Source organism: Falco punctatus (genome assembly GCF_963210335.1).
Source record: "Falco punctatus genome assembly, contig: scaffold_34, whole genome shotgun sequence".
NCBI lineage: Eukaryota > Metazoa > Chordata > Aves > Falconiformes > Falconidae > Falco > Falco punctatus.
Genome location: NW_027660147.1, coordinates 765405 through 787476, shown reverse-complemented (window position 1 = coordinate 787476; position 22072 = coordinate 765405). Strand labels below are relative to the sequence as shown.

The following is a 22072-nucleotide window of genomic DNA, read 5'->3' as shown; positions in this document are numbered from 1 at the left end:
GGTCTCTGTTTCTCTGTGCCTTTTACTTACCTCATTCCCTAATTTAATTCTTGGATCCATCTGTCCCTTCACAGTCTGTCTGGATGTCACAGCTGCTGTTACTTGGAGGCATTGACCAGGCACTTAGTTCCAACACAGGTTTCTGTCACCGTCTTCCCTGCAATTTCTTGGAGTGCAGAGGAGTGAAGGCAGAGGGTTGATGAGTATTGATAACATGCAGCTGTGACCTTGCCTCCAAGGCAGTGGGTTGAGGGACATGGATGATGAGCAGCTGTAGCTCGTTCCCGCTAAGTAGTTAAATAGCCCTGAGGAGTGTGGGAGAGGGGCTTGGATGGAGGGGGTCCCATCCCATCCCATCCCATCCCATCCCATCCCATCCCATCCCATCCCATCCCATCCCATCCCATCCCATCCCATCCCATCCCATCCCATCCCATCCCATCCCATCCCATCCCATCCCATCCCATCCCTGGAGGAAGGAGAAACAGCACAGACAGTAGAATCTGACTGATGGTAAAAGCCTTGTTGCAGCCTGATAGCTTGCTTGTGCTGCAGCAGCGGGTGCCCTGTGTGAGGCTGCCTGAGTTGGGCTCCAGCTACAGCAACTGGTGCCCAACGTAGCTGAGACAAGCGGGAGAACCTGTGACCCATAACAGACATGGTGAGAGGCAAGCTGTTGCAACTAATCAATATGGGTGTGTTGTGATATTTGTTGTCTGTCTTAACTCAGATCGCAACTGAAGAGGATGTGTATTATTTGTGCTCATAACAATCTCCAGGCAGGGTTTTTTCTTTTATTACAGTCCCGGGCACGCAGGCTTTTGCTACTATTCTGGCTTTGCTGTTCTCCTTAAGTGCCCAGTGAGGTTTGCTCTAGTATCAGTCATGGCAGTTAATGTTCTCTCGTTCACCTGTTGTGTTTTTAGCACCAGCTTCTGTAGGCGCAAGGGGTCTATTTTAGATCTTTGAGTCACCGTGTCGTGCTGTTGTGGTTTTTCCATTGGCAAACTGCTGCTGTAATTCCCTAAGGGGCTTCCTAGGTCAGGAGGTAGCGGATGGGAGCAGGTTGCCACCCTGGGTCAGTGGTGAGTGCTGGCATGTATCATCTGACCTAGAGCTGATGTCTGTCACCGCTTTAGCTCTGGAATTACTCTGAGACCCAGGGAACTCTGGTTCCCTTAAGCTGCAACCTTGGAGATTTTCCAAGCAGTGGATGAAATTCCTGTCACAAGCTCTAAGGCACCTTAAGGAGAAGGGGGCACAGTCTGAGTTTTCCTCCATGCAGGTGTCAGGGAGGTACAGTTCTGAGCTTAGTACTGGCCGCTACTGGGAGACGCTTTCAAGTGATCAGAGTGCAGCTCTGGCTACCCAAAGCTGGACAGGGGTGGCAAATGCTGATGTAGAGTTTTGGTGGTAAACTTGACCAGCCTGTCTTAAAGAGCAGGCATGTTCTTTGTTTGCAAGCACTGTTTAGTCCTGCCTAGGCATCCCGAAAGTTTGAAGGGCCGTGGTCACATCTTCCCTTGGTCACACACAATGAACGGTTGCCTGTGCAGAGCTGCTTTTTAAGGAGCATGCTGTGGTTATATTTGCTCTGTTTGGCTTTGCATTTGGGAAATAATGTAACAGTTACAGCTGAACTGAAGGAGCACGATACCTGACGTGGCAGAGGAGGAGGTGCGTTTTACTAATTTTTTGGTGTGCACCAGTTTGACCGCAAAATGACATTGTGTCAAAGCTTGTGGCCAAGTTCCGCTGTAGATGTTGACTTGGGGTATGAATGGCTCCAGGTGTGCTTTAGGAGAGCTCTGTTGGTGTAGGTGTGCTGAGTAATTGCTCTGCTGTGTGTGCAGCTGTTCTGGTTTGGCTTCCAGGCGTGAGCATGCAAAAGAAAACTCGCCAGTGTGGTCAGCCTTGCTGTAAAATCAGAACGCTTTCTGCTGCTGCCTGGATATCCGAGAGCCTCCTGAACGTTTCAGGCAGGCAAGAGATGTGCTCCAGTACGTCTGAGAGTCCACAGCTCTGCAGTTCCCTAGAGGGGCACTCACTACAGGTAAGGCTGTAAGATCGCAGGGCTCTTTGCAAGTTACGCTGACGGAGTTTCTTTGGGTGTATATTTGGATACATGTGCCAGCTGAAAAGGTATTGTTTGCTTTCCTGCTCAGTAAGCACAGGTCACTTGGGTGGTCATGGACACTTGTCATTTACTGAGGAAGTTTCCACTCGTTGGATGGAAAGGGAAACAGTTCAGAGGCACTGTTTAGGGTTTGGGGCTTTTTTGTTTGTTGTAAAACCTGGAGGTTTAGCATTTTGTTCTGTGTTGTCTGTTAGAGAAAAAGTATTTTGAATTAGGAAGTGTGAAGTGCTGAAGCAGCTAAGTGGCAGAACCACGCCTTGTCCCTAGTGTAGCCCTAATCCAAGGCTGGTTTAAAGCCCAGTCCAGTTAATCAGTGGGAGAGCAGAGAAACAACAGATGATCAAGTTGTGTACACAGGTGTTCTCAAATTCAGGTGTTTTTGGAAAAATTTGTCTACTGGAATAGTAATTGCTTGTTCAAAGACTTAAGTGTACTCGAAGGAGTGTGTGAGTTAAAGCAGGCAGAAAGAAGATCAAGATCTGAGGAGCAGCCTGGAACTGAGGAGATGAATCACCTGGGACAGTCAGGTGATGGATTTGCAGAACTGACAGGACCAAAGGAAACTCCTAAAAACTTCAGACTTGACTAATGGTTTGAGAAGCATATCTAAGCCGTGCTGTATCCCAACGGTTTGAGAAGCATATCTAAGCCGTGCTGTATCCCAACGGTTTGAGAAGCATATCTAAGCCGTGCTGTATCCCAACGGTTTGAGAAGCATATCTAAGCCGTGCTGTATCCCAACGGTTTGAGAAGCATATCTAAGCCGTGCTGTATCCCTTTGCTCCTGCCACTCGCTGGGGTGGCAGCCCGGCTCTGAGTTGTGACTAAAGCAAGCCCAGTGGTACCCGCATCTGTTTAAATTTCTCCTGGAACAACAGCAATCGCCGGGGCTTATCCGTAGGACCCCACCATGCACCGCCCCCCCTGCACCTTGTGCCAGGGGTTCCCCATGCTGCTGCTGCTCCCTCCTGGTGGGCCGGGGGCACGGGCAGAAAGAGCCACCCAACTGTAAAGCTGTCAGATGCAAAGGATTTAGCCACTCGAACCACGCGGGTGCTTTTTAGTACGGAGGCAACGGGTAATAGCGGCTGGGCTGCGAGCGGGCGAAGGGCAGAGCGCAGGGCACCGCGCAGCCGCAGCGGGCACTCCCGGGCTCCGGTGGCGTAAACTGGGCTGAGACCCCGCCCAGTGCTCGCGCGGCCCCTGCTCAGCACGGGGCTGGTGGGGAGCTGCTGCCACCTGGCGGCCAGAAACTGGGTACTGCAGCCGCGCGCTTGGAGCGCTTGGTTAGGGTTAGGCGCCGGTTAGGGTTAGACGTCGGGGTCGGGTTTAGGGTCAGACGTTGGGCGTGGTCAGGGTTGGGGGTGGTCAATGGTGCTTTAAGGAACTCTCTCCTCATCAAACTATTTTCACAAAATGTCTTCTCCAAACCACCTTCCCTACAAGTGCCCTGTATAGCTCTGTGACCAGTCTCAGTAGATCAGTACTCTAACCCTAGAGGAATTAAATGTCGGGGAGAAGTGAAGGAAGTTTTATCTGGGAGACAAGGACTAACTCTAAACTAGCTGCTCCATTCTTCTAAATCGTGAATAACTTCACATGCAGGGAACGCGTTTTCTGTTCTCTCTCTGACTTGGTATACTGGTTACACTGTAAACAGTCACCTGGCCCACAGCTCAGAGACCTTTGTACGCTGCTGCACATACTGCACAGCAAGAATCACCCTGCAACTGCCCTGGGAGGCTGGCTGTGCGCCAAGTGACCATTTTGCTTTGTGATGTGCTGTCAAAGGACATGGCACTGGAAAACCTATGAGATGGTAGGAGGACTGATGCGCCGCTCTTCCTTACTGGTTGAAGTTCAGCTGTCTTGGGGTTATGTAGATCAGAATCAACCTTGAGATCTGTACAAGAAGTTTAAAGGGCACAATCCGATTTCCCTTAAAACCAACAGCAAATTTTTACTGACTTGACACTTCAGTGTTCTAGTCCTCCACAATAGAGCAAGAGATTGCCCTTCTCTGCAAAGGTTTTGGGAAACAAGAAGTTTAGCTACACTCAAGTGATGTCTCTATGATGTAAAAAACACATTTACAGAAATCACTAATGGAATAAGGCTTTAAGTATCAAAGCTGCTCTTATAGTAACTGTTCTCTCTGACCATTGTAAGGCAAGAGCTGCCACCTTTGGAGTCCCAGTTGCTGGACAGCTTCCCTGTACTTCTCTCTGCATTTACTATACTTCTTTGTGCATCCTGCAATTAAAAATGCATCCTTCTCTATTCCTCTGTCCTCAGAGGTTATTTATTGCTAATTCATAACTGTTGTGAAAGACTTGAGATACCAGAGATGTAATGCAGAAGAAAGCCTCCACCAGATTCTCTCTTTCCCTTAAAGCCTTTGTTTGTGCTACTCCACTCTGCACCACTGCTCAGAAAAACTCCGTGTATCAAAAGATGGTGAAACGACAGTCATGTATTAATCTAAAGCTTGGCTGTGTCCCAACACTTGTGTATATACTCTGTGCTACTCCACTTCCCTAACTTCCCGCCTGCCTTCCCTCCTACAATCACAGTAACAAAAAGATACACTGAAAAACTGGTTATCCAAGAATCTGGGTATGGTTGGAATCTGTTGCTGGGTTAAAACAATTAAAAAATTGTGACCGTTGGAAAGATAACATTAGGCATGCCATCCCAACATCAAACAGTGCCACAGACAAATAAGCCATGGGTCTCTCCCTTAATTCACATGCATATACAAATGTGGACAAACAGCACTTTTTTTAGGATAGGCAGGTGAACCTTGTTAGCTACTCCTTTGGAAGTAGTGTTTCAGAAGAGTCTAGTGCAATCAAGGTGTGACTGCTTTTAATACATGCTAGAAAGATCAAATTAAACACTAGGTGGAACATGCCTTGACCAATTTAGGGGGTGCTAAAGTACACACCACCTGAGCTGGCTTACAGCTGTCAAACACATTAATTAGAGCTGACACGTTCAGAAGTCTTTCAATCGTTCACTGGGCATCTCTGCAGACAGGTTTTGTATTGTTCTTATTCTCCTCTTCTAGAAACTGATGTAGTGTAGTCACTGCCCTACTAATGGTGGGATGAGCATGCATCACCTCTTCACTAGTAAAACTGCACCCCAGGAGAGAGCTGTGCAAATGCCGCTAGGAATGTTTCTGAACAATTACTGTTACAGCAATGTGAAACTGTGTACAGATAGGCCCTAGTCAGAGCTGTGTCTATACTGCAGTTTCAGATATGACTGCAAGTGCCCGTCTGCCATAGTTCAATGTTCCTAAATTAACACTGGTACTCTGAGAAGACATCACATAGGAGCTCCATCAATGTGGACCTACGTTTGTGTAGGGAATTCTCACTGAAGTTTGTGCTGCTGTGCTTTCTCTGTGATTGTTTCATGGACTACCTAGATCAACGCCGGTACAGGCAGGCAACTGTAACTTCAGCGTCACTGTGACCAGAACTCTTACATGATCTCTTCTACCATGTACATCGTATTTGGACACAACATACTCAAAGGCATACCTACAAACAGTCACAGGCACAAGCAGAGCCTCCAGTGAACTCAAGGAGACAAATGCACATGAACAACTTTGCGCTCACTCCTCACTCACACCTCCTCCATGACTATGAATAAATGCTGGGTCAGGACCACATGAAGGCTTATCTTGTCTGAATTTGTTTTTCTTTTCTTTTAAATCTTACATTCCTAAAAAAGAGACTCAATGAAGTAAACTTGTTGCTGTGACTACACTGCAACAGAGTGCTTAAATCAAACAAAAACTTAGATGAGATTAAGAAAAGAATAACAAAAACTAAGTAAAGGGAATTTCAAAAAAAATATGTAAGCAGGCATTTACACGTTTGAATCTTCTCATGGGGATTTGAGTTCCTTGGAAGATGAGCAACTTTCCTGCTCCTTCCTTTGCATTGCTTCATAGCAAATGCAGCATGCTTGTGGACAAGAGAAGCTGCCTGCTGCAACTAGTTAGCACCAACTTTTATTTGTTTGTCAGACTTCCAAACCTGAACTTTTCTACATGTGGAGTCAGGCATTCCCATTTCTATTTCTGCCTATTTTGCATCACTGTGTGACGGCAGCAATTCACCTAGTGACTCCAAACTCAGGTTCTTCACTCATGAAACAGAGAGAAAACATCTCTGTAAAGCAGAGCGCGGAAGTACTGCTCTTCAGGTGCTCACACTCTTCATTCATTTCCATCTCATACTATAGATTTCTATAGCTCTGTTTCTCTCAAGTTCAATAGCTCAGTCACTGAGCAAAACCAAGTAATTATGAGCCACAATGCACCACAAGCAGCAAATGCAGAAATGTCAGAGCATGCAGTTTGCGCATAATTTTCATGCCTGATGCCTAAAATTGTTCATCCTAAACTCTTTGGAAAATACTTAGAAATAACTATTTTGTTCACAGCAGGAGAAAAAGATTTTGTTTGTCATACATCTTCCTTTTCCTAGCCAAAACTAATCTGCATCCAGACATGGCACAAAGCATTTTCACTCACTCTTCACACTCAAAAGGCACACATGCAAATAAATACGTTGTCAGCACACACTTAGAAAACTACTCTGTACATAGTCAAAAACTTTAAAGTTTTGCACCAAAAGAAAAGGATAAAAAGGCATTTTGAACATTGTGCTGTTTGCAAAAACTATTCCTTTCGTCTGTTGTCTGTAGCACAGAGTTAGCCATAGCTGCGGATAAAATGAGGGGAACAGCTACAGTCCTGTAGCACTTGACACACACAGTAGTAGTGACAGCCTGGCACCAAGGGCCATCCCGTGTTAGACACAGACACACAGAGATGCACGGGCATGTGCACTCAGAGAATAGATTCTGGGTAAACAAGAAGGCTAATTTTTCCTTTTTTTTGTGCCCTGAAAAAGAGAGGAAGAGCTAAAATATCAAACCTGAGGTTCTGTGCATATCAATTGGTAAGAGACATGCTGCTGAAACATTAGTTTGGCTTTATGGAAGCAGTCATCAGAAATTCAGTCGCTAACATTTCAGCCGTATGGTAACGTGCATCTCATCCTCAGCAGATGAACAGATGTGCCAACAGCTGAAGGGGCAAAAAGCTGGGTTCCAACACACATTTCATTTTTCACTACCTGGAAAAGACTTAGGAGGAAGTTGGGGCCAATTATGGAAAATGAGTAGGGCAGGAAAGAGATCTTCTTAAGTTCCTGTCTTCCCTTTTAAGTACATCAAGCATGCAGAAATTTCTCACACGTGCTTTGCACCCAGAAGCAATGCTGGCATTAGCCATAAACCACTGCATATAGGTTAAGGCTGCACTGACCCTCAAATAAAAAAGCCTAATCCATTGTAAATATGCAGAAGACACTCAGTTCTGTTACCACCCACTGCTTGCTACTTTCATTCAGTTTTTAAGGAGTCTGCCTCTGAGGTATGGTCTCTAATTACAATTACAGCAAAACACTGATTAGGATGCACATGGCAAGATCATAGGAAACAAATATAAAATTGTCTTGACAAAGTAACTGAATGCATTTATTGGGATGGTATTGCTTTTAATTAGCCTTAATTTCCAAAGAATTATTACTTGCTAAAAAAAAGAACATCTTTATGGATCTTTAAGTTTTTGAGTGCAAGATTCTCCCTCTCTCTCCTGCTAATACCTGAGAGAGTAGACCTAGCATAACTCATCAGGGAATTTGCTGTATTTGACTGCAGGAATGCTCATTGTTCCAATATATTTGGGGGTTTTGTTGTTTACTACAAAGATTGTATGGGTTCTCAGTGAATGAATATGGAAATCAAGTCCCAGTCTGGATTAACCTTCAGACTACCACAAATACATTGTGCTTCTTGGAAGTAATCTGTGTGTTTGTACACACGTGCACATAAACACACACAGAGGCTATATACATCTGCAATTTTATACCTCATTCTGATCAGATTTGTAGTTTGCTTCATGAAATACAGTAATGCAAACCAGGCCACTCATTTCTCTCTGTAACATGAATGTGACCCTATTAGCGTCAACCTTGAGAAGTCCAGGACACAGTGCAAATCCAGGTAAATGGGCTTGGTTAGGGATGTTATATCCACTTTATTCTGGGCTGAGCCTCCATTCTTTCTCCTCCCTTCACTCCCTTAGTTTCCTGGTCCCCATGGCTAATGCTCATAGTCTGCATATGCCCCTACCGTTTGCTTCCATCCTCACAGAAGAAACACCCTATGCTGTTGCTGTCAGGACGTCTGGTGTGGTACAGTAGGAGGAGGTTCTAGATACTAGAAGTCGTAAGGCCAACTCTGGGACAGCAACTCAGGAGTCCTTTCCAAAACGGCTGACATCTGTCCAGATCCTTAATTCTACTGAGAGAAAAAGGGGTTTAAACTAAATGAATCACCAAGGGGGTTTCTTTGGAGGAGTCTCATCAAGCACAGGCATAGGCCCCATCCTGCTTATTGTGGTGGCAGGAAAATAAGCAAGCAAGCACATCGTTCAAACTAAGATACAGTTTTGTGCATGCCCCACACCTTTTTGCACATTTTAGACCCGTTCAGCAGTGCAGTTTTATCTTCACTTTGAGCTGATGGCAGCCCCTGCTGCATGAAAGCCCCAAAATGGCTTCAGCAGCTGGAACGCCTGTATCAAGACAAAGCAGGGAAAGAGATCTGCATGACCTACTAGAAACAGCTTGTGCTCCAGTGCCCAGACATGAAGATTCACATCATCTAAGAAAAAAAGATTCCCAAAAAAATGCATAAAACCAGCCCCAAATCTCAGCTGCAGGAGCAAGACAGCCTGCCCTTGATTATGGAGATCAGCACAGAAGTCTGTTTAACTTCCAGCCATCCATGCTGAAAATTCCTCAGTATTTGCTTCCTGTCACATTCTTTGCAGAGCAGAGCTCGTATTCAAGAAGTCAAGGACTGTGGTACCCATAGTGCGTTCACAGACTCTGCAGTGTGAACCAGTTTTAGATTCCACCACTTGCCTCCTCAACTGTAACTCCAGAGTGGCTCAGGGCTGAGAGGTTCCCATCCCTGTTCCCTGGGTGTCTCAGCACCACCAGAGATGTTACCTTTGGTACCCCTTGCTGAGGATTCTTCTGTGCATTTTAACCTTTATCTCAGGAGGCAAACACAACATTTTACAGAGGACAGAGACACTCTCTCCCCTCTGTGCTCTTGTTCTGCCTCATGAGAACACAGGGATGATGGGTCCCAGTCTCCTGCTTATCAGCAGTCCTGGAAGTGGACACGGCTCCATGCAGTGCCCGTGGTCAACCGCCAAGTAAAACAGACAAGAATGGGCATGCCTGGGTGAATGCAGCTTTTTCTTCCATCTGGAGCTACAAGCCTTGACGATAAGTGTGTGACTGGGTGTTTTCATCCATAAAGAGATCTTCAAGACGTTGTTACAGGGAGTAGCTGACACATCCCATCTATCTATCTATGTCACTATGGTATCTAGGCACTGTATAATTTCACATTATAGCTGATTATGGAAAACATTTCCCTAGAAGACTGTTGGCCCTTTAGTAACACTAATGCCCTCTTTTGTGACATGCCCCGGGACTGTTACAAGAGCGGGGCTTGTCTGCACTAAGAAATTTACCATTAAAATTATACAGCCATTTCATACTGCATAACTCCCACTCGGGATGCTTTTCCAAAAGAGGCACTTTTCTGATCTTATTTGTGTTACTCAACTGGGGAAAGGCATTATTCTTTGGAATAATAATAGAGATCATGCTGTTACACCTACAGTACTTTAACTACGCTGATAACTGTTGTAACTTTTTTTCAAGCCAACAGACCTTTCTCAGTCTCTGTCATTCTCCATTCATCCAGTACTGTGCCACAGGAGAAATTCTGGAAATCCAAAGAAACCTGCAATGACAGTCTGTAATCTGAGCTTCTGTGAGACCAGGCGTTTTGGGATTGGATTTGTCTCCTCCTGGAATAGACAGGAAAAATCTTCCCCAGCTGATTTCTGCTAATACCTTGATCTGTGGCCCATCAATGAGCAACTTATTACAAAACCTACATCTTTGTATTTCAAGGTGTTTTGCTTTGGTTGGATGTACTGTTCATGAAAAGATCTAGGTGCCAGAATCAGGCTTTCAACATGCATATTTGCAATGACAAATTCAAAATTCCCTTTCCATTGATGTTCTTGGAGGCATCTTCAGACTTGCTGCTGCAGTCGCTACCACTAAATGCCACTAAATCAGTAAATCCATTTATTGAAATAGTCATACAGAGCTGCAGCAATGACACACAAACTCAATCCAATTCAAAGCTCTTCTAAGCAGAAGGAAATAAAGATTCAGCGCTGTTCTCTGTGAAACTTGAGTAAAAAAGGGTGGAAGCTTATGGATGTATATGGTAAAGAAAAGGCCATTCAGGGGACAATACAAATGAACCCTAGCAATAACTCAACAGGGACAAGAAGGTGAATGGTGTCCCACTCCTTTAGCAAAGCCCTGAAAATACCTCTGGGATTGTCCAAGGCCCCTTGATTCAAGATATGTCTTTGCATCAGCTCTCTGAAATGCTCAGCAGTAACATCTGGAACCCCCATCCAATTATCAGATGAAATGCAGGAGGATCAAAGAGAGAGTTTCCCAGCTCTCCTGAGAACAAGCTGGAGCGTGGGATAATCAGCAGCTTCTGACTGCTGCTAACCACCTCTCACTCATTAGCATTTTCCCCCGGCCTCCCCACCTGCATGTGCAGTCCCCTCTGCCTCCAGAGTACCAAGGGCCCCTCCATGCGTGTTTCTTTAAACCTGCCTGTAACAGTCGCTGCCCTGACACATCCTACAAGTTTATAGCGGTCTCTTTTCTCCTCTCGCCATTAACTGGAGGCAACGCCTTTTGGGACATACTTGCACTGCTTGGGAGTGGGGATGAGGGCAACAGATGGGAGGGTTGGGGGGGGTCAGGAGCTCCAGGGATCCTGGTGCATCTCCAGACGGGTGACACCAGGCGAAGAAGGTCCCCCGTGGAGAGTCAGCCAATTCACGACAATCACACCAATATGGCTACGTGCCGTGCTCACTTTATTAAACAAACAGGTCGTATTTATAACTTAAACCGGCCGCCCACCCGACTTTACACACAGGTGATTGGATAAAAGACTCTGGCCATGCGGGCACCCGTGTCACATGCTGCAGGCACCTGATCAGAGTGTGCCAATGACTGTGTCGATTCTGCGGTTCCCAGGACTTGCTCTGCACCTGGCTTCTTGTTCGTGCATAGCTTGTTTTATTTCTCACACTGCTTGTTCCAAGGACAATTTAAAGTTGCTCTGCAGCTTCAACTAACAGGCCTTGGTTGTCCAACCTGGACAACGGTAACATATGTCCTCGGTCCTTTAAAAATCCCTCTACACCCCTCCAGCTTTCCTGTCAGTCCCTTCAGGTATTGGGAGCTGCTCTAAGGTCTCCCTGGAGCCATTTCTTCTCCAGGCTGAACAACCCCAACTCCCTCAGCCTGTCTGCACAGCAGAGGGGCTCCAGCCCTCTGAGCATCTCCACGGTCTCCTCTGGACTTGCTCCAACAGCTTCATGTCTTTCTTATGTTGAGGGCCTCAGAGAAGACACAGCACTGCACGGGGAGGGTCTCACGAGAGCAGAGCAGAGCAGAGCAGAGGGGGAGAATCCCCTCCCTCGCCCTGCTGGGGATGTAGCCCACGGCATGGTTGGCTTTCTGTGCTGCAAGCACACGTTGCTGGGCCAAGTTGAGCTTCTCATCCACCAACACACCACAGTCCTTCTCCTCAGGGCTGCTCTCCATCCATTCTCTGCCCAGCCTGTGCCTGCGCTTGGTATTGCCCCAGCCCACACGCAGAACCTGGCACTTGGTGCCTCTTTCCTACTTTCCGTTAGATCTAGAGATGTGGGTGACTTCCCTTCTACGGAACGTGCAGCAAGAGCACTATGTCAAATCAAGGTTCTCTCTCTTTGAGTTTCAAAATTTTTTCACAGATTGGTACTTGCATAACGGCTGCTTAGAAAAGAAATCTTTGCCCAGAGGAGCCTGCTGTGTGGCCCAGCTCCCAATGAGGTGTTCAGGCCTGGACATAACTTTTAATACCAAAGTGCAAACCACTTCTGTTTTGATGGAGTTCTGAGAGTTCCGACACCGTTTAGGTAACAGCATGAAATGTTGGCATGTGGCTGAACTCTGTTGATTCAATAGCTGGTAAATATTCCCTGGCCAGCCTTCCAAAAGTAATCTGCCCAGGGGGATGCAGGAGGCTTGGCAGCAAGTAAAGCAGGGCTCTGCAGGGTAGGGGGGTGGTTTCTCATTGAACGTGTCCTCAGGGAGACTGACATGTTTGAAGCAAACGGGAGGCTGGTGGAACAGGTGCACACAGCCAGTGTGCATGTTGTAAATAGATGTTGTGATTGCTAGCCTTAGGCTCTGTGTTAGCAATTACTATATCCAAATATAAAAACATTGGAAAATATCAGAGCTGCACAACACAGGACAGCCCTGGGAAGCACAAAAGCCAGGAAACAAAACCAGTGCATTTACAGGTACCTTAACTCCGCATCTTCGTGTTACATGGTTTGCTGTTAGATGCTGGCAAAACAGAGTGTATTACCTCTGGAAGAACTAAATTCTGCAGCAGAGTAATAGTGAGTGCTGCTTATCGTATGGAGCCTTTCCCTCTTTGTAGACAAGTCAGCTAAGAAGTTAATTGTATTTGTGATTGTTTTGCTAAAAATGGTCTGGCGCTGGAGGCTGTCCCAGTGTGCCTCCCCAGCCGAGGGCAAAGCCGTGTCTTTTTGCTACTCTAACGTTGTTCCTTGCTTGATAATACTGCTGTAATGGTACCCAGTCATTTACAAGCCGAGCTGCAACCCTTTGCAGCCTGGGGTCAGATGAGAAGATGCTGACAAGTGATGTTACAAGGTGGGACAAGTGCTTGCCCCTGTGTCTCTCTCACTTTCGTGCACTCTTCAGCCTTTGCCCTCAAGACTGAAGCCTTTTGGCCAGGAGGCTCCGTGAGGGCCATGGCTGCTTCTGGAGTGCCTTGTGCAGATTATGTAACAGATAATAAAAACGATTATTGGTAATGAATTATTTAAGATTTTGTTACTCCCCTGTTTTCCTTTTTCCCGACGCAAAGTTTCCCTTACTTTCTGCTATGAGGTCCCTCTTTTTTTAACTTATTACTGTGAGATTTTGCCTTATTCCGTCCTGCCCCCCGCTTTCCATTGCGAGGCCTCCGGGCTTTTAATAGGATTTGGCAGTAACCTTGGTTTGCTCAATCTGCCCTCAAGATCGCTAGCGACCACCCCTTGGTCAGCAAACCCCCTTCCCAAGGTACCTTTTCCTCCTGGGGACTACGCTGCTCACCTGACGTCTCCATGCATCTTACCAGCCTCGGTGGCCACAAGCCAGCGATGCGCCACTGCTCCAGCGGTGTGCTCAGAGGCTCTACCTGGGAGGTGTCCTTTAAACACCCCTAAAAAACCCAAATCCAGCCACACCCCGGTGACAACAACAAAGCCACAAGCTCTACCTCCTGCACCAAGGGCTTCAGAGTCGAGAGGGAGCACCCACGTCCTCGTGAGCACCTGCTGGCAGGGGGCACTGGGTTTCCTCTCTCACCTGAGGCTACCACCCGGCACGGCGCACCATCTAGGCTTCCCCCCCCACCCTCACAGCCAGCTGGGGAGCTTCACAGGTGAGTGAGAACCACTCCCACCAGGGCAGCGTGCCCCCTGGGCTTTGCCGGGGATGTGCAAGAAGAGTTCGTTGCATGTGACAAACTGACAGGGGGCAGGAGGCAATGAAGAGGTCCGCCAGGCAGCTCGCTATCCAAATGCAGACGTTCGTCTCCCCCCCCCCGAGCTCTCCCCATGGCCAGCCCCACGGATCCCACACAATTCAGCCACCCGCCCCATCTCCCTGAGGGGAGCAGGTTTGCAGGCGCTTGCCTGACCTGCAGCTGCTCCATCTGCTTCTCCAAGGCTGCCACTTTCACCTTCCAGCTCTTCCTCAGCTGCTCCTCTTGCTGCAGCACCTCTGACTTCTCAGAGAGCTCGTTCATCAGCTTGCCGCACCACTCCTGTAACCTGGCCACCTCAGCGTTTTGCCTGCACCAACAGAAGCAGCGTTATTGCAGCCCGCAGGCCAGTCAAGCATCCCTGGCGTTACCCAGGGGGAACACATCCTCCCGTGGGCCTGATAACAGGGCTTGAAACATCTCAACGGTTGTGTTGGCCTGCTTCTCGGACACGCCTGGTCCTTCAGGGATGGGGTGGAAGGAGCTGACACATCAATTTCAAAAGCTCCGTTTCCATCACAGGAGACATTCCTTTCTCATGAAATAGAAGACGCAAGGATCTGTGTTCCCAGACACAGGAGAAAGCACTCTAAGCAGCTGGAGTCTGCTCCGTAATTAATTGACCACTGTTAATCACCAGGCAGTAGGGGTGGTGGTGGGTGGTGGGCTCTCAGCTTGCCATTCCCTCAGCCAGAATTCAGCAGGACCCCTTTTTCTTGCCTGACCAGAGACAGGTCATGCACATACCGCACAGCCCAAGTGTGATTTGCACGTCCCTTCTCCATCATGACCCCCAAAGCTGCAGTGCTGGGGGGACAGGACACGTGTCTACCCAGTCCTGCCTGCGTGGAGTCTCTGGTGTGTCTAATATAGAGGCTGAGCACACGCAGACTTCTCTGGGAACAAAATGGAGGCGGGTCTGGCCTTCATCCCCCTTCCTGGCCTTGGTTCTTCACACACCCCAGAGGTACCAAGTACTCTGGGGGCCTTTTCCCCCCACCAGCTCCTCAAATCCCACTGATGTCAGCGCCAGGCTCAGCAGCTTTATTGTGAGGAGGCAGGCACCAAGCTGTGACGTGGTCTCTGCCATTTCCCAATAAACCAACTTGAAATAAAAAAAAAAAAAAAAGAAAAATTATTTAAAAAGAAGAAAACCTGGGGAAAAAAGGGTGGGTTTGTGTGGAGTTTCAAAAGGAAAGCCACAAGAAGGGGAGAGAGAAGGCAGTGCCCAAGGACCACCACCACACAGCACCCGCAGGGACAGAATTTCAGGGGTGCGCTGAGGCTTAAGAGAGCAGGAGCAGCCTGCGCTGGGCTGGCGAGGCTGTGCTGCTGTGCCCTGTCCCCACGCTCACGCTGCTGTGCCCTGTCCCCACGCTCAGCCTGACCCCATGGCAGGGGACCTCGGGGTGCAGCCAGTGTGAGGACACTCGTGGCTGGAAGGGAAGGCTTCTCTCCTTTGCGTATCTTGGAGAAAAAACAGAGGGGATGGCTGTTTGCAGCACAGCAAGCAAGGCGGGGAATAAAGGATCTGCTCCCGGCCACAGCAGGGTCCTTCTTCAGTGACCCCAAACACCTGGCTGGCTTGCAAACTTAATAAAAAATTAGTAAATAATAACCGGGAAAATGAAGCAAGGATTAGCTCTTTTCACTACATCATTGTAAATGCATCAACACCCAGAAATACACAAAAAGATACGTGCCAAGAGCCACCCATCAAAGAGAGGCTTCCTTCCATGCTGGGTCTCACTTTCACACTTCTTGCACTCCAACAAACAAAAAAAACCCAAAACAAACCAAAAAAAGTAAAAACAAAGAAAAAAAATAATTTCACCAGTTGATGTACAAACAGAGTCTTCCCTTTTCACAGATTTGTGGGTTCTGCCTGCCCCGATGTGGTCGGTGCGGTGCCCTTGGGAACAAACGGTAGTTGTACAAAACAGTATGAAGATTTTCTTACAAACATATGCCTGCAGTGTTTACTGGTTGGGTTTTTGTGTTTGGGTTTTTTTTTAAGTTTCAAAACTAGGTTTTAGGTCACAAATGGCTTGCAACTTTTTTCTACAGTAAATCAGGCATATATTTTTAGTTTTAGTTTTAGGAATGTGTAAGGCATTTTGGCAAGCTGACAGTAAGGTCTAGGTCACAGACTCATCAAGCTGAAGTCCCTTCCTTCAAACTGTCCTCTTCCCCCTGGAGAAGGAAAAGAGAGGTGGGTTACTCAACTGGGTCTCGACCTTATTCTCGTGGCAGCTCAAGCATCAAAGCGTTTCACAGATGGGCCAGGTCCTGCCTTTTGAGAAGGGAGAACCATGACCACCATCTCCTGTGCTCCCAGAGCTTCCCAAAAGCCACCCAGATGGTTTCTGGCAGCAAGTGCCACCTTGTCTCCGGTTTTCAACCGCTGCCTGACAGGCGCTTCCCCCTGCCCTCCACCAGCACCAAGGGGAGGGATGGCTGTGGCTACCACCAGTACCGTTTCCTGAAGCTGTTCTTTACACTTCTTCATTCTCCCTTTGGCCAGTTGGTCCTGGGTAACCTTCAGTCGCTCCTGTAGTTCGCTTGCTGCCTGGCCCCAGTTCTTTCTTTTTTTTTTTTTTCCTAGTTTTTCCTACATGGGAGTCAAAAGAAGGCATCTGCCTGAGTCTCCCTTGGCCGTCTGGTGACACTCCCCCCTCCAAAACATCTCGGGTCACCTCAGGTCTCCACTGAGCTGCCTCGGTAGCCACAAGCCAGCGATGCACCACTGCTCCAGCGGTGTGCTCAGAGGCTCTACCTGGGAGGTGTCCTTTAAACACCCCTAAAAACCCCAAATCCAGCCACACCCCGGTGACAATAACAAAGCCACAAGCTCTGCCTCCTGCACCAAGGGCTTCAGAGTCGAGAGGGAGCACCCACGTCCTCGTGAGCACCCGCTGGCAGGGGCCACTGGGTTTCCTCTCTCACCTGAGGCTACCACCCAGCACGGTGCACCACCTAGGCTTCCCCCCCCACCCTCACACCCGGGGGGAGCAGGTTTGCAGGCGCTTGCCTGACCTGCAGCTGCTCCATCTGCCTCTCCAAGGCTGCCACTTTCATCTTCCAGCTCTTCCTCAGCTGCTTCTCATGCTGCAGCACCTCTGACTTCTCAGAGAGCTCGTTCATCAGCTTGCCGCACCACTCCTGTAACCTGGCCACCTCAGCGTTTTGCCTGCACCAACAGAAGCAGCGTTATTGCAGCCCGCAGGCCAGTCAAGCATCCCTGGCGTTACCCAGGGGGAACACATCCTCCCGTGGGCCTGATAACAGGGCTTGAAACATCTCAACGGTTGTGTTGGCCTGCTTCTCGGACACGCCTGGTCCTTCAGGGATGGGGTGGAAGGAGCTGACACATCAATTTCAAAAGCTCCGTTTCCATCACAGGAGACATTCCTTTCTCATGAAATAGAAGACGCAAGGATCTGTGTTCCCAGACACAGGAGGAAGCACTCTAAGCAGCTGGAGTCTGCTCTGTAATTAATTGACCACTGTTAATCACCAGCCATTTCAGACTTTCTACAAAAAGAGAGTGCCAAATTCTTCCCCTAGCTCCTGGTTGCTCTGTATGCACCAGGCAGGTCTCGGTTCTCTGCAGCACCGCTCCCATCAAAGAGCCAGCAACATTTCTTCTGAAGTTGGTGAGCACAAGCTCTCCGAAGTGTGGAGAAATGCTGCAGTGCCTTCTGGTCCCCTCTGCCCCCTCCGCTAGCATCAGCACAGGTGACTCCAAAGCAGAGAGGGCTTCCCCTGCCCTTCCACTTGGGAAAAGCATCCTTGTTTCCCCTGCCAGGCCCACAAAAGCCATTTGGCAATCTCTTCCTCACTCCCTCCTCTACCTCCACTTAGCTGGGGCATCTGTAGAAGCACCCTCAAGAAAGGGGGTGGCCAATCATGATGGACAGCCACCCCCAGGGCTTGCCAGAGGGCGGCCCCAGGCTCTGCCCCCCACCCCCACCCCTAGTCTTACTTGCTCTCCATCTGACTTCTGATCTGGCAGAAGGCATCGCTCAGGATGGAGTTCTCCTGCTGCAGGCGAGCCAGCTGCGTGTCGGGGCCATTCCCCAGCTGCTCCTGCAGGGTGCGGATCTAGGGAGAGACCAACAGGGGTTAATGCCGCCGCTGCCAGCCTCTCAGCTCTCCCCTGAGGAGCCCACTCCATGGGCAAGAGGGACTGGCAAGGAAGCCACAGCGAGGTGTCTGCTGATGCTGACAGCCCCTGCGGCTGCTGCATCCCGTGAGGATGCTCCCACATCCCTCTTCTAGCGTGAGCACCACGGCTCAGGAGCACTGCGGGGCTCTCGCCCCTCCCTGAGGCTCTGGTCCCCTCGTCCACCTCGGTCTTCTCCAAAAGACCAGGCAGCTGCCACCGAGGGCCAGCCGGCAGCCAGCGGAGGAAGCTGCAGAGCACCGCGTGGGGCTCACCTTGCCCTGCAGCTGCTGCGTTTCGCTGACATGGTCCTGGTAGCTGGCCTGCATGCGTGCCTGCACCGCTGCCATCTCCTGCTCGCGGGCCAGCAGCTGCTCCTTCAGCTTGCCCTCCAGGGTTGTCGCCTTGGCCCGCTCGGCCGCCAGCTCCTTCGAGGAGAGAAGCCACCCGGTCAGTTTCAGCGTAGGAACTTCCCTGCTTTAAGGGGACTCGAACCAAGTGGCCTCCTAGCTCAGAAGACTTTAAGAAGTGTAACCCTTTCGGCGCTGCCCCCAGGCCCAGCTACACCGTTCCGCACTTACATTTCCTCCTGCATTAAGCTTTGGGCTCAGTGGCCACTGGATGCCACTGTTGTTCCACATTGGGCCAGCTAAGAGACAGGAGTGAGGGCCTGGAATTTTATTCCCCTCCCCGGCCCCAGGATCAACATCATCACAACAAGTTTGCGGCAAAGCAGGAAAACTAAAAAAAGAAAACACCCCCACAAATGAAACACAGACTCCCCCTCCGCCCCCTGCCAAGGCAGGGGTGCTCTCTTGGCCAGCTGGGTGATGCCGTGCCGCTGCCCTGGGCTGCCTGCACAGGCCGGGGTTTAGCGCAGCACTCAGTGCACAGGGTGGCTTCGCCCTCTCCTCTCCTGCCTGCAGGCAGATGGACCTGCTGCAGCAGGGTCCTGGCGGCTGCGGGGCAGGAGGTGCTGAGCACGACGCGCCGGGGGTCCCTTCTGACTTCAACACCCAACAAGAACATGAATCACCTACAAACCTGCAAGACCACCGCATTCCAGGAAACGGACTGATAAGCTAATTAACATACGAAGCGGGGTTTAGGTAACAAATATGTATAGGCGCTAATTGAATATTCATTTGTTTCATTGTATAAATGTGGGATGGTTCGTCACTTCGGGCATGCACGCTTGTGGAGGAGCGATCCCCCGTGCATCTGCGCGCAATAAACATACCTACTTTATAACTTTCAAGTTATAGAATCTAATTCCGCACGTCAGTTTTGGCGAGCCAGCCAGGAGGATTTCTGCTCGGCTGAGGGACCAGCTGCGGAGCGGACGCTCCTAGGCGCGCCCCGGGAGATTTCCTCGGAGGAGCCTCCTCTTCTCAGCTGTTCACCCGGGAGCAGAAGAGAAACCCCTGGATCCACGGATAAAACGGTATGTTTAGTAACGGGGCGGCTGGTGAGACGCACGGAGACGTCCGGCGCGCAGCGCAGTCCCCAGGAGGAAAGGTACCTTGGGAGGGGGTTTGCTGACCAAGGGGTGGCCGCTAGCGATCTTGAGGGCAGATTGAGCAAACCCGAGGTTACTGCCATTCCTAAAAGCCCGGAGGCCTCGTGACGGAAAGCGGGGGGCGGGACGGAATAAGGCGGAATCTCACAGGAACAAGAGGGACCTCTTAGCAAAAGTAAAAGGGAAACTTTTGCGTAGGAAAAAAGGAAGCTAAAAACTTCCTTTAAGTTGTCTTAAGAATTGGGGAATTCCTAGAATGTAACAACTGAAATAGTGCTCTGTGTCTTGTTTGTTCTATGTGTTGTCTTGTTACATGTTCAAAACTTGGTGTTATGAAATGTATGTTGAAAAATATTAATATTCTGGTAATTCGTGGCAAATAGCGGAAAACTTAACACTCTGCTTAAGACCAGGAAAAATTGTTTTTTGTTTTTTGGTAATTGTTCATTGAAATGCATACTTTGTGAACTGTCAGTGTTCCTAAAAGTTGTACATAAGTGCACGGTACCGTATAACATACTGCTTGTGTGACTGAGGGCTGCCCGGAGAGTGTGAATGGTGTGATTGAGATGCGCATTTTGATTTTCCGTGTATAGCTTAATTATTTTGACTGAGTGTGAGTGCAAGAGTGCTTGAGACGCGCGTTTGAGTGCAAAACAAGTAAGGAGCTCTGTCTGTGTTTCCGACCTTGGGTGGCTAAGGCGGCCGGAGAAAAAGTAATTAAAATTGCAAAATGGGAAATGGAAGGAGTAAGCCCTGTGAAAAATCGCCCTTGGGTTGTATATTAAAACTTTGGAGTGATATCGTAGGACATGGTGGTACCGAAAATAGAAGAAAATTGATTAAATATTGTAATCAGTGGTGGCCTTTGTATAAATTGGAGAGTGATGCGAAATGGCCTCAGGAAGGAGGAATGTTAGATTATAACACTCTCCTGCAATTAATGTTGTTTTTGAGGAGAGAGGGAAAGTGGGATGAAGTATCGTATACAGACATGTTCTTCGTCCTCCGGGACAAACCTGAGTGGCAAAAGGACTGCGGCTTAGTACCCCCTCGGGATCCTATGGTACTAGCACTAGAAAGAGAGGATAGGAGGGAGCGTAAAGGCAAGTTGAAAAGATGTTGCTCAGCATGTAGTATTGGACAAAGGTGTATCAAATTAAACGGAGAACAAGAGCCCGAATTAAATGATTTATTTAATCCACCTTATAGAGTGGAGAGACAAGGTTCGGCCGGGGCTCCCAGTCCACCCCCAGGCGAACAAGAGGAAGAAATTCCACAAGTTATTTATAAAGAAAGCCAAACACCCGCTGCCACACAAGGAAACACAAAAACTGCCATTACGGCTCCAAATAGTCCGGTGTCTTCACGCACCAGACAGAAGTCTGTTTTACAGGCACCCCTCCGAGAAGCCGTGAATCCGGACGGAGGAAAAATGAAAATAAAAGTTCCATTCACGGGTGCTGATCTGAGAGAATGGAAAGAGGCTGCCCGAGAATACCGTAATGATCCGATAAAGACGGCACAGAATTTTAAATTTCTAATAAAACAGCACAATCCTGACTGGAGTGATATACAATTATTATTAGATTGTTTGACTGAAACTGAAAAGCAATTGGTCATAAAAACAGCGGGGGATCTCGCAAAGGAACACTATAATATAAAGGGAGATAATTATAGAGAGTGGTTTCCTTTGTTGGACCCGGAATGGGACCCAAACCACGCCGCTGAAATGGGAAGATTACAGGCATACCAGGAATGGGTATTCAGAGGAATGGAGAAAGCAATTCCTAGAACAATAAATTGGGCAGCGTTATATGAGGTTAGACAGGGTCCCTCTGAAACACCTTCAGAATTCTTAGACAGAATAAGAGATGCAATGCGCCGGCACACGTCTCTGGACCCAAATTCGGAGGTGGGCGCACAGCAACTAATATCCCTCTTTTTAGGACAATCACAGGGGGATATTAGGCGCAAGCTGCAAAAATTGAGACCTCCTGAAAATAGAGACTTGGAAAAATTAGTAGAGGAAGCATGGAGAATATTTAGTAATCGAGAAGAAGGTTACAAGCAGGACCAAAAGAAAATACTAGCAGTAGTAAGAGAAAATGAGAATCAAAAATCTAAAGTTAAATCAAGGCGTGGGCTAACACCCCTGGGTAGGAATCAGTGTGCAATATGCAAAAGGACAGGACACGGGAAAAACGAATGCCCTGAACGCCGACATCAAGAAAATACTAAATGGCGCAGTAATCAAGGGAAAACAATAGCTCACATGGACGGTGTTGCCACAGGGGTTTAAGAATAGCCCCACAATTTTTGGAAACCAATTAGCAAAGAATTTGGACTTATGGGAACCACCTTCAGGAGAAGGGAAAGTGTTACAATATGTAGACAATCTTCTTATTGCAACCAGAACCGA

General features: G+C 48.5%; 1 protein-coding gene across 1 annotated transcript; it reads right to left on the bottom strand.

Moving 5' to 3' along the window:
• Positions 1-16571: 16571 nt before the first annotated feature.
• LOC308057771 (ribosome-binding protein 1-like) lies at positions 16572-18859 on the bottom strand. The gene is made up of 3 exons (XM_080411822.1): positions 18407-18859; positions 17952-18070; positions 16572-17156 (listed from the first exon to the last, which is right to left on the bottom strand). The coding sequence occupies exons 1-3, from the start codon at positions 18479-18481 to the stop codon at positions 16943-16945; spliced, it is 408 nt and encodes a 135-aa protein (XP_080267948.1). The 5' UTR covers positions 18482-18859; the 3' UTR covers positions 16572-16942.
• Between the last annotated feature and the right edge of the window lie 3213 nt (positions 18860-22072).

Coding starts and splice junctions, on each gene's coding strand:
- LOC308057771 (XM_080411822.1), bottom strand. CDS start 18,481: ATGGCAGCGGTGCAGGCACGCATGCAGGCCAGCTACCAGGACCATGTC. Junction 18,071..18,406: donor CGCAGCAGCTGCAGGGCAAG/GTGAGCCCCACG, acceptor GTCTCTCCCTAG/ATCCGCACCCTGCAGGAGCA. Junction 17,157..17,951: donor AGAAGTCAGATGGAGAGCAA/GTAAGACTAGGG, acceptor CTGTTGGTGCAG/GCAAAACGCTGAGGTGGCCA.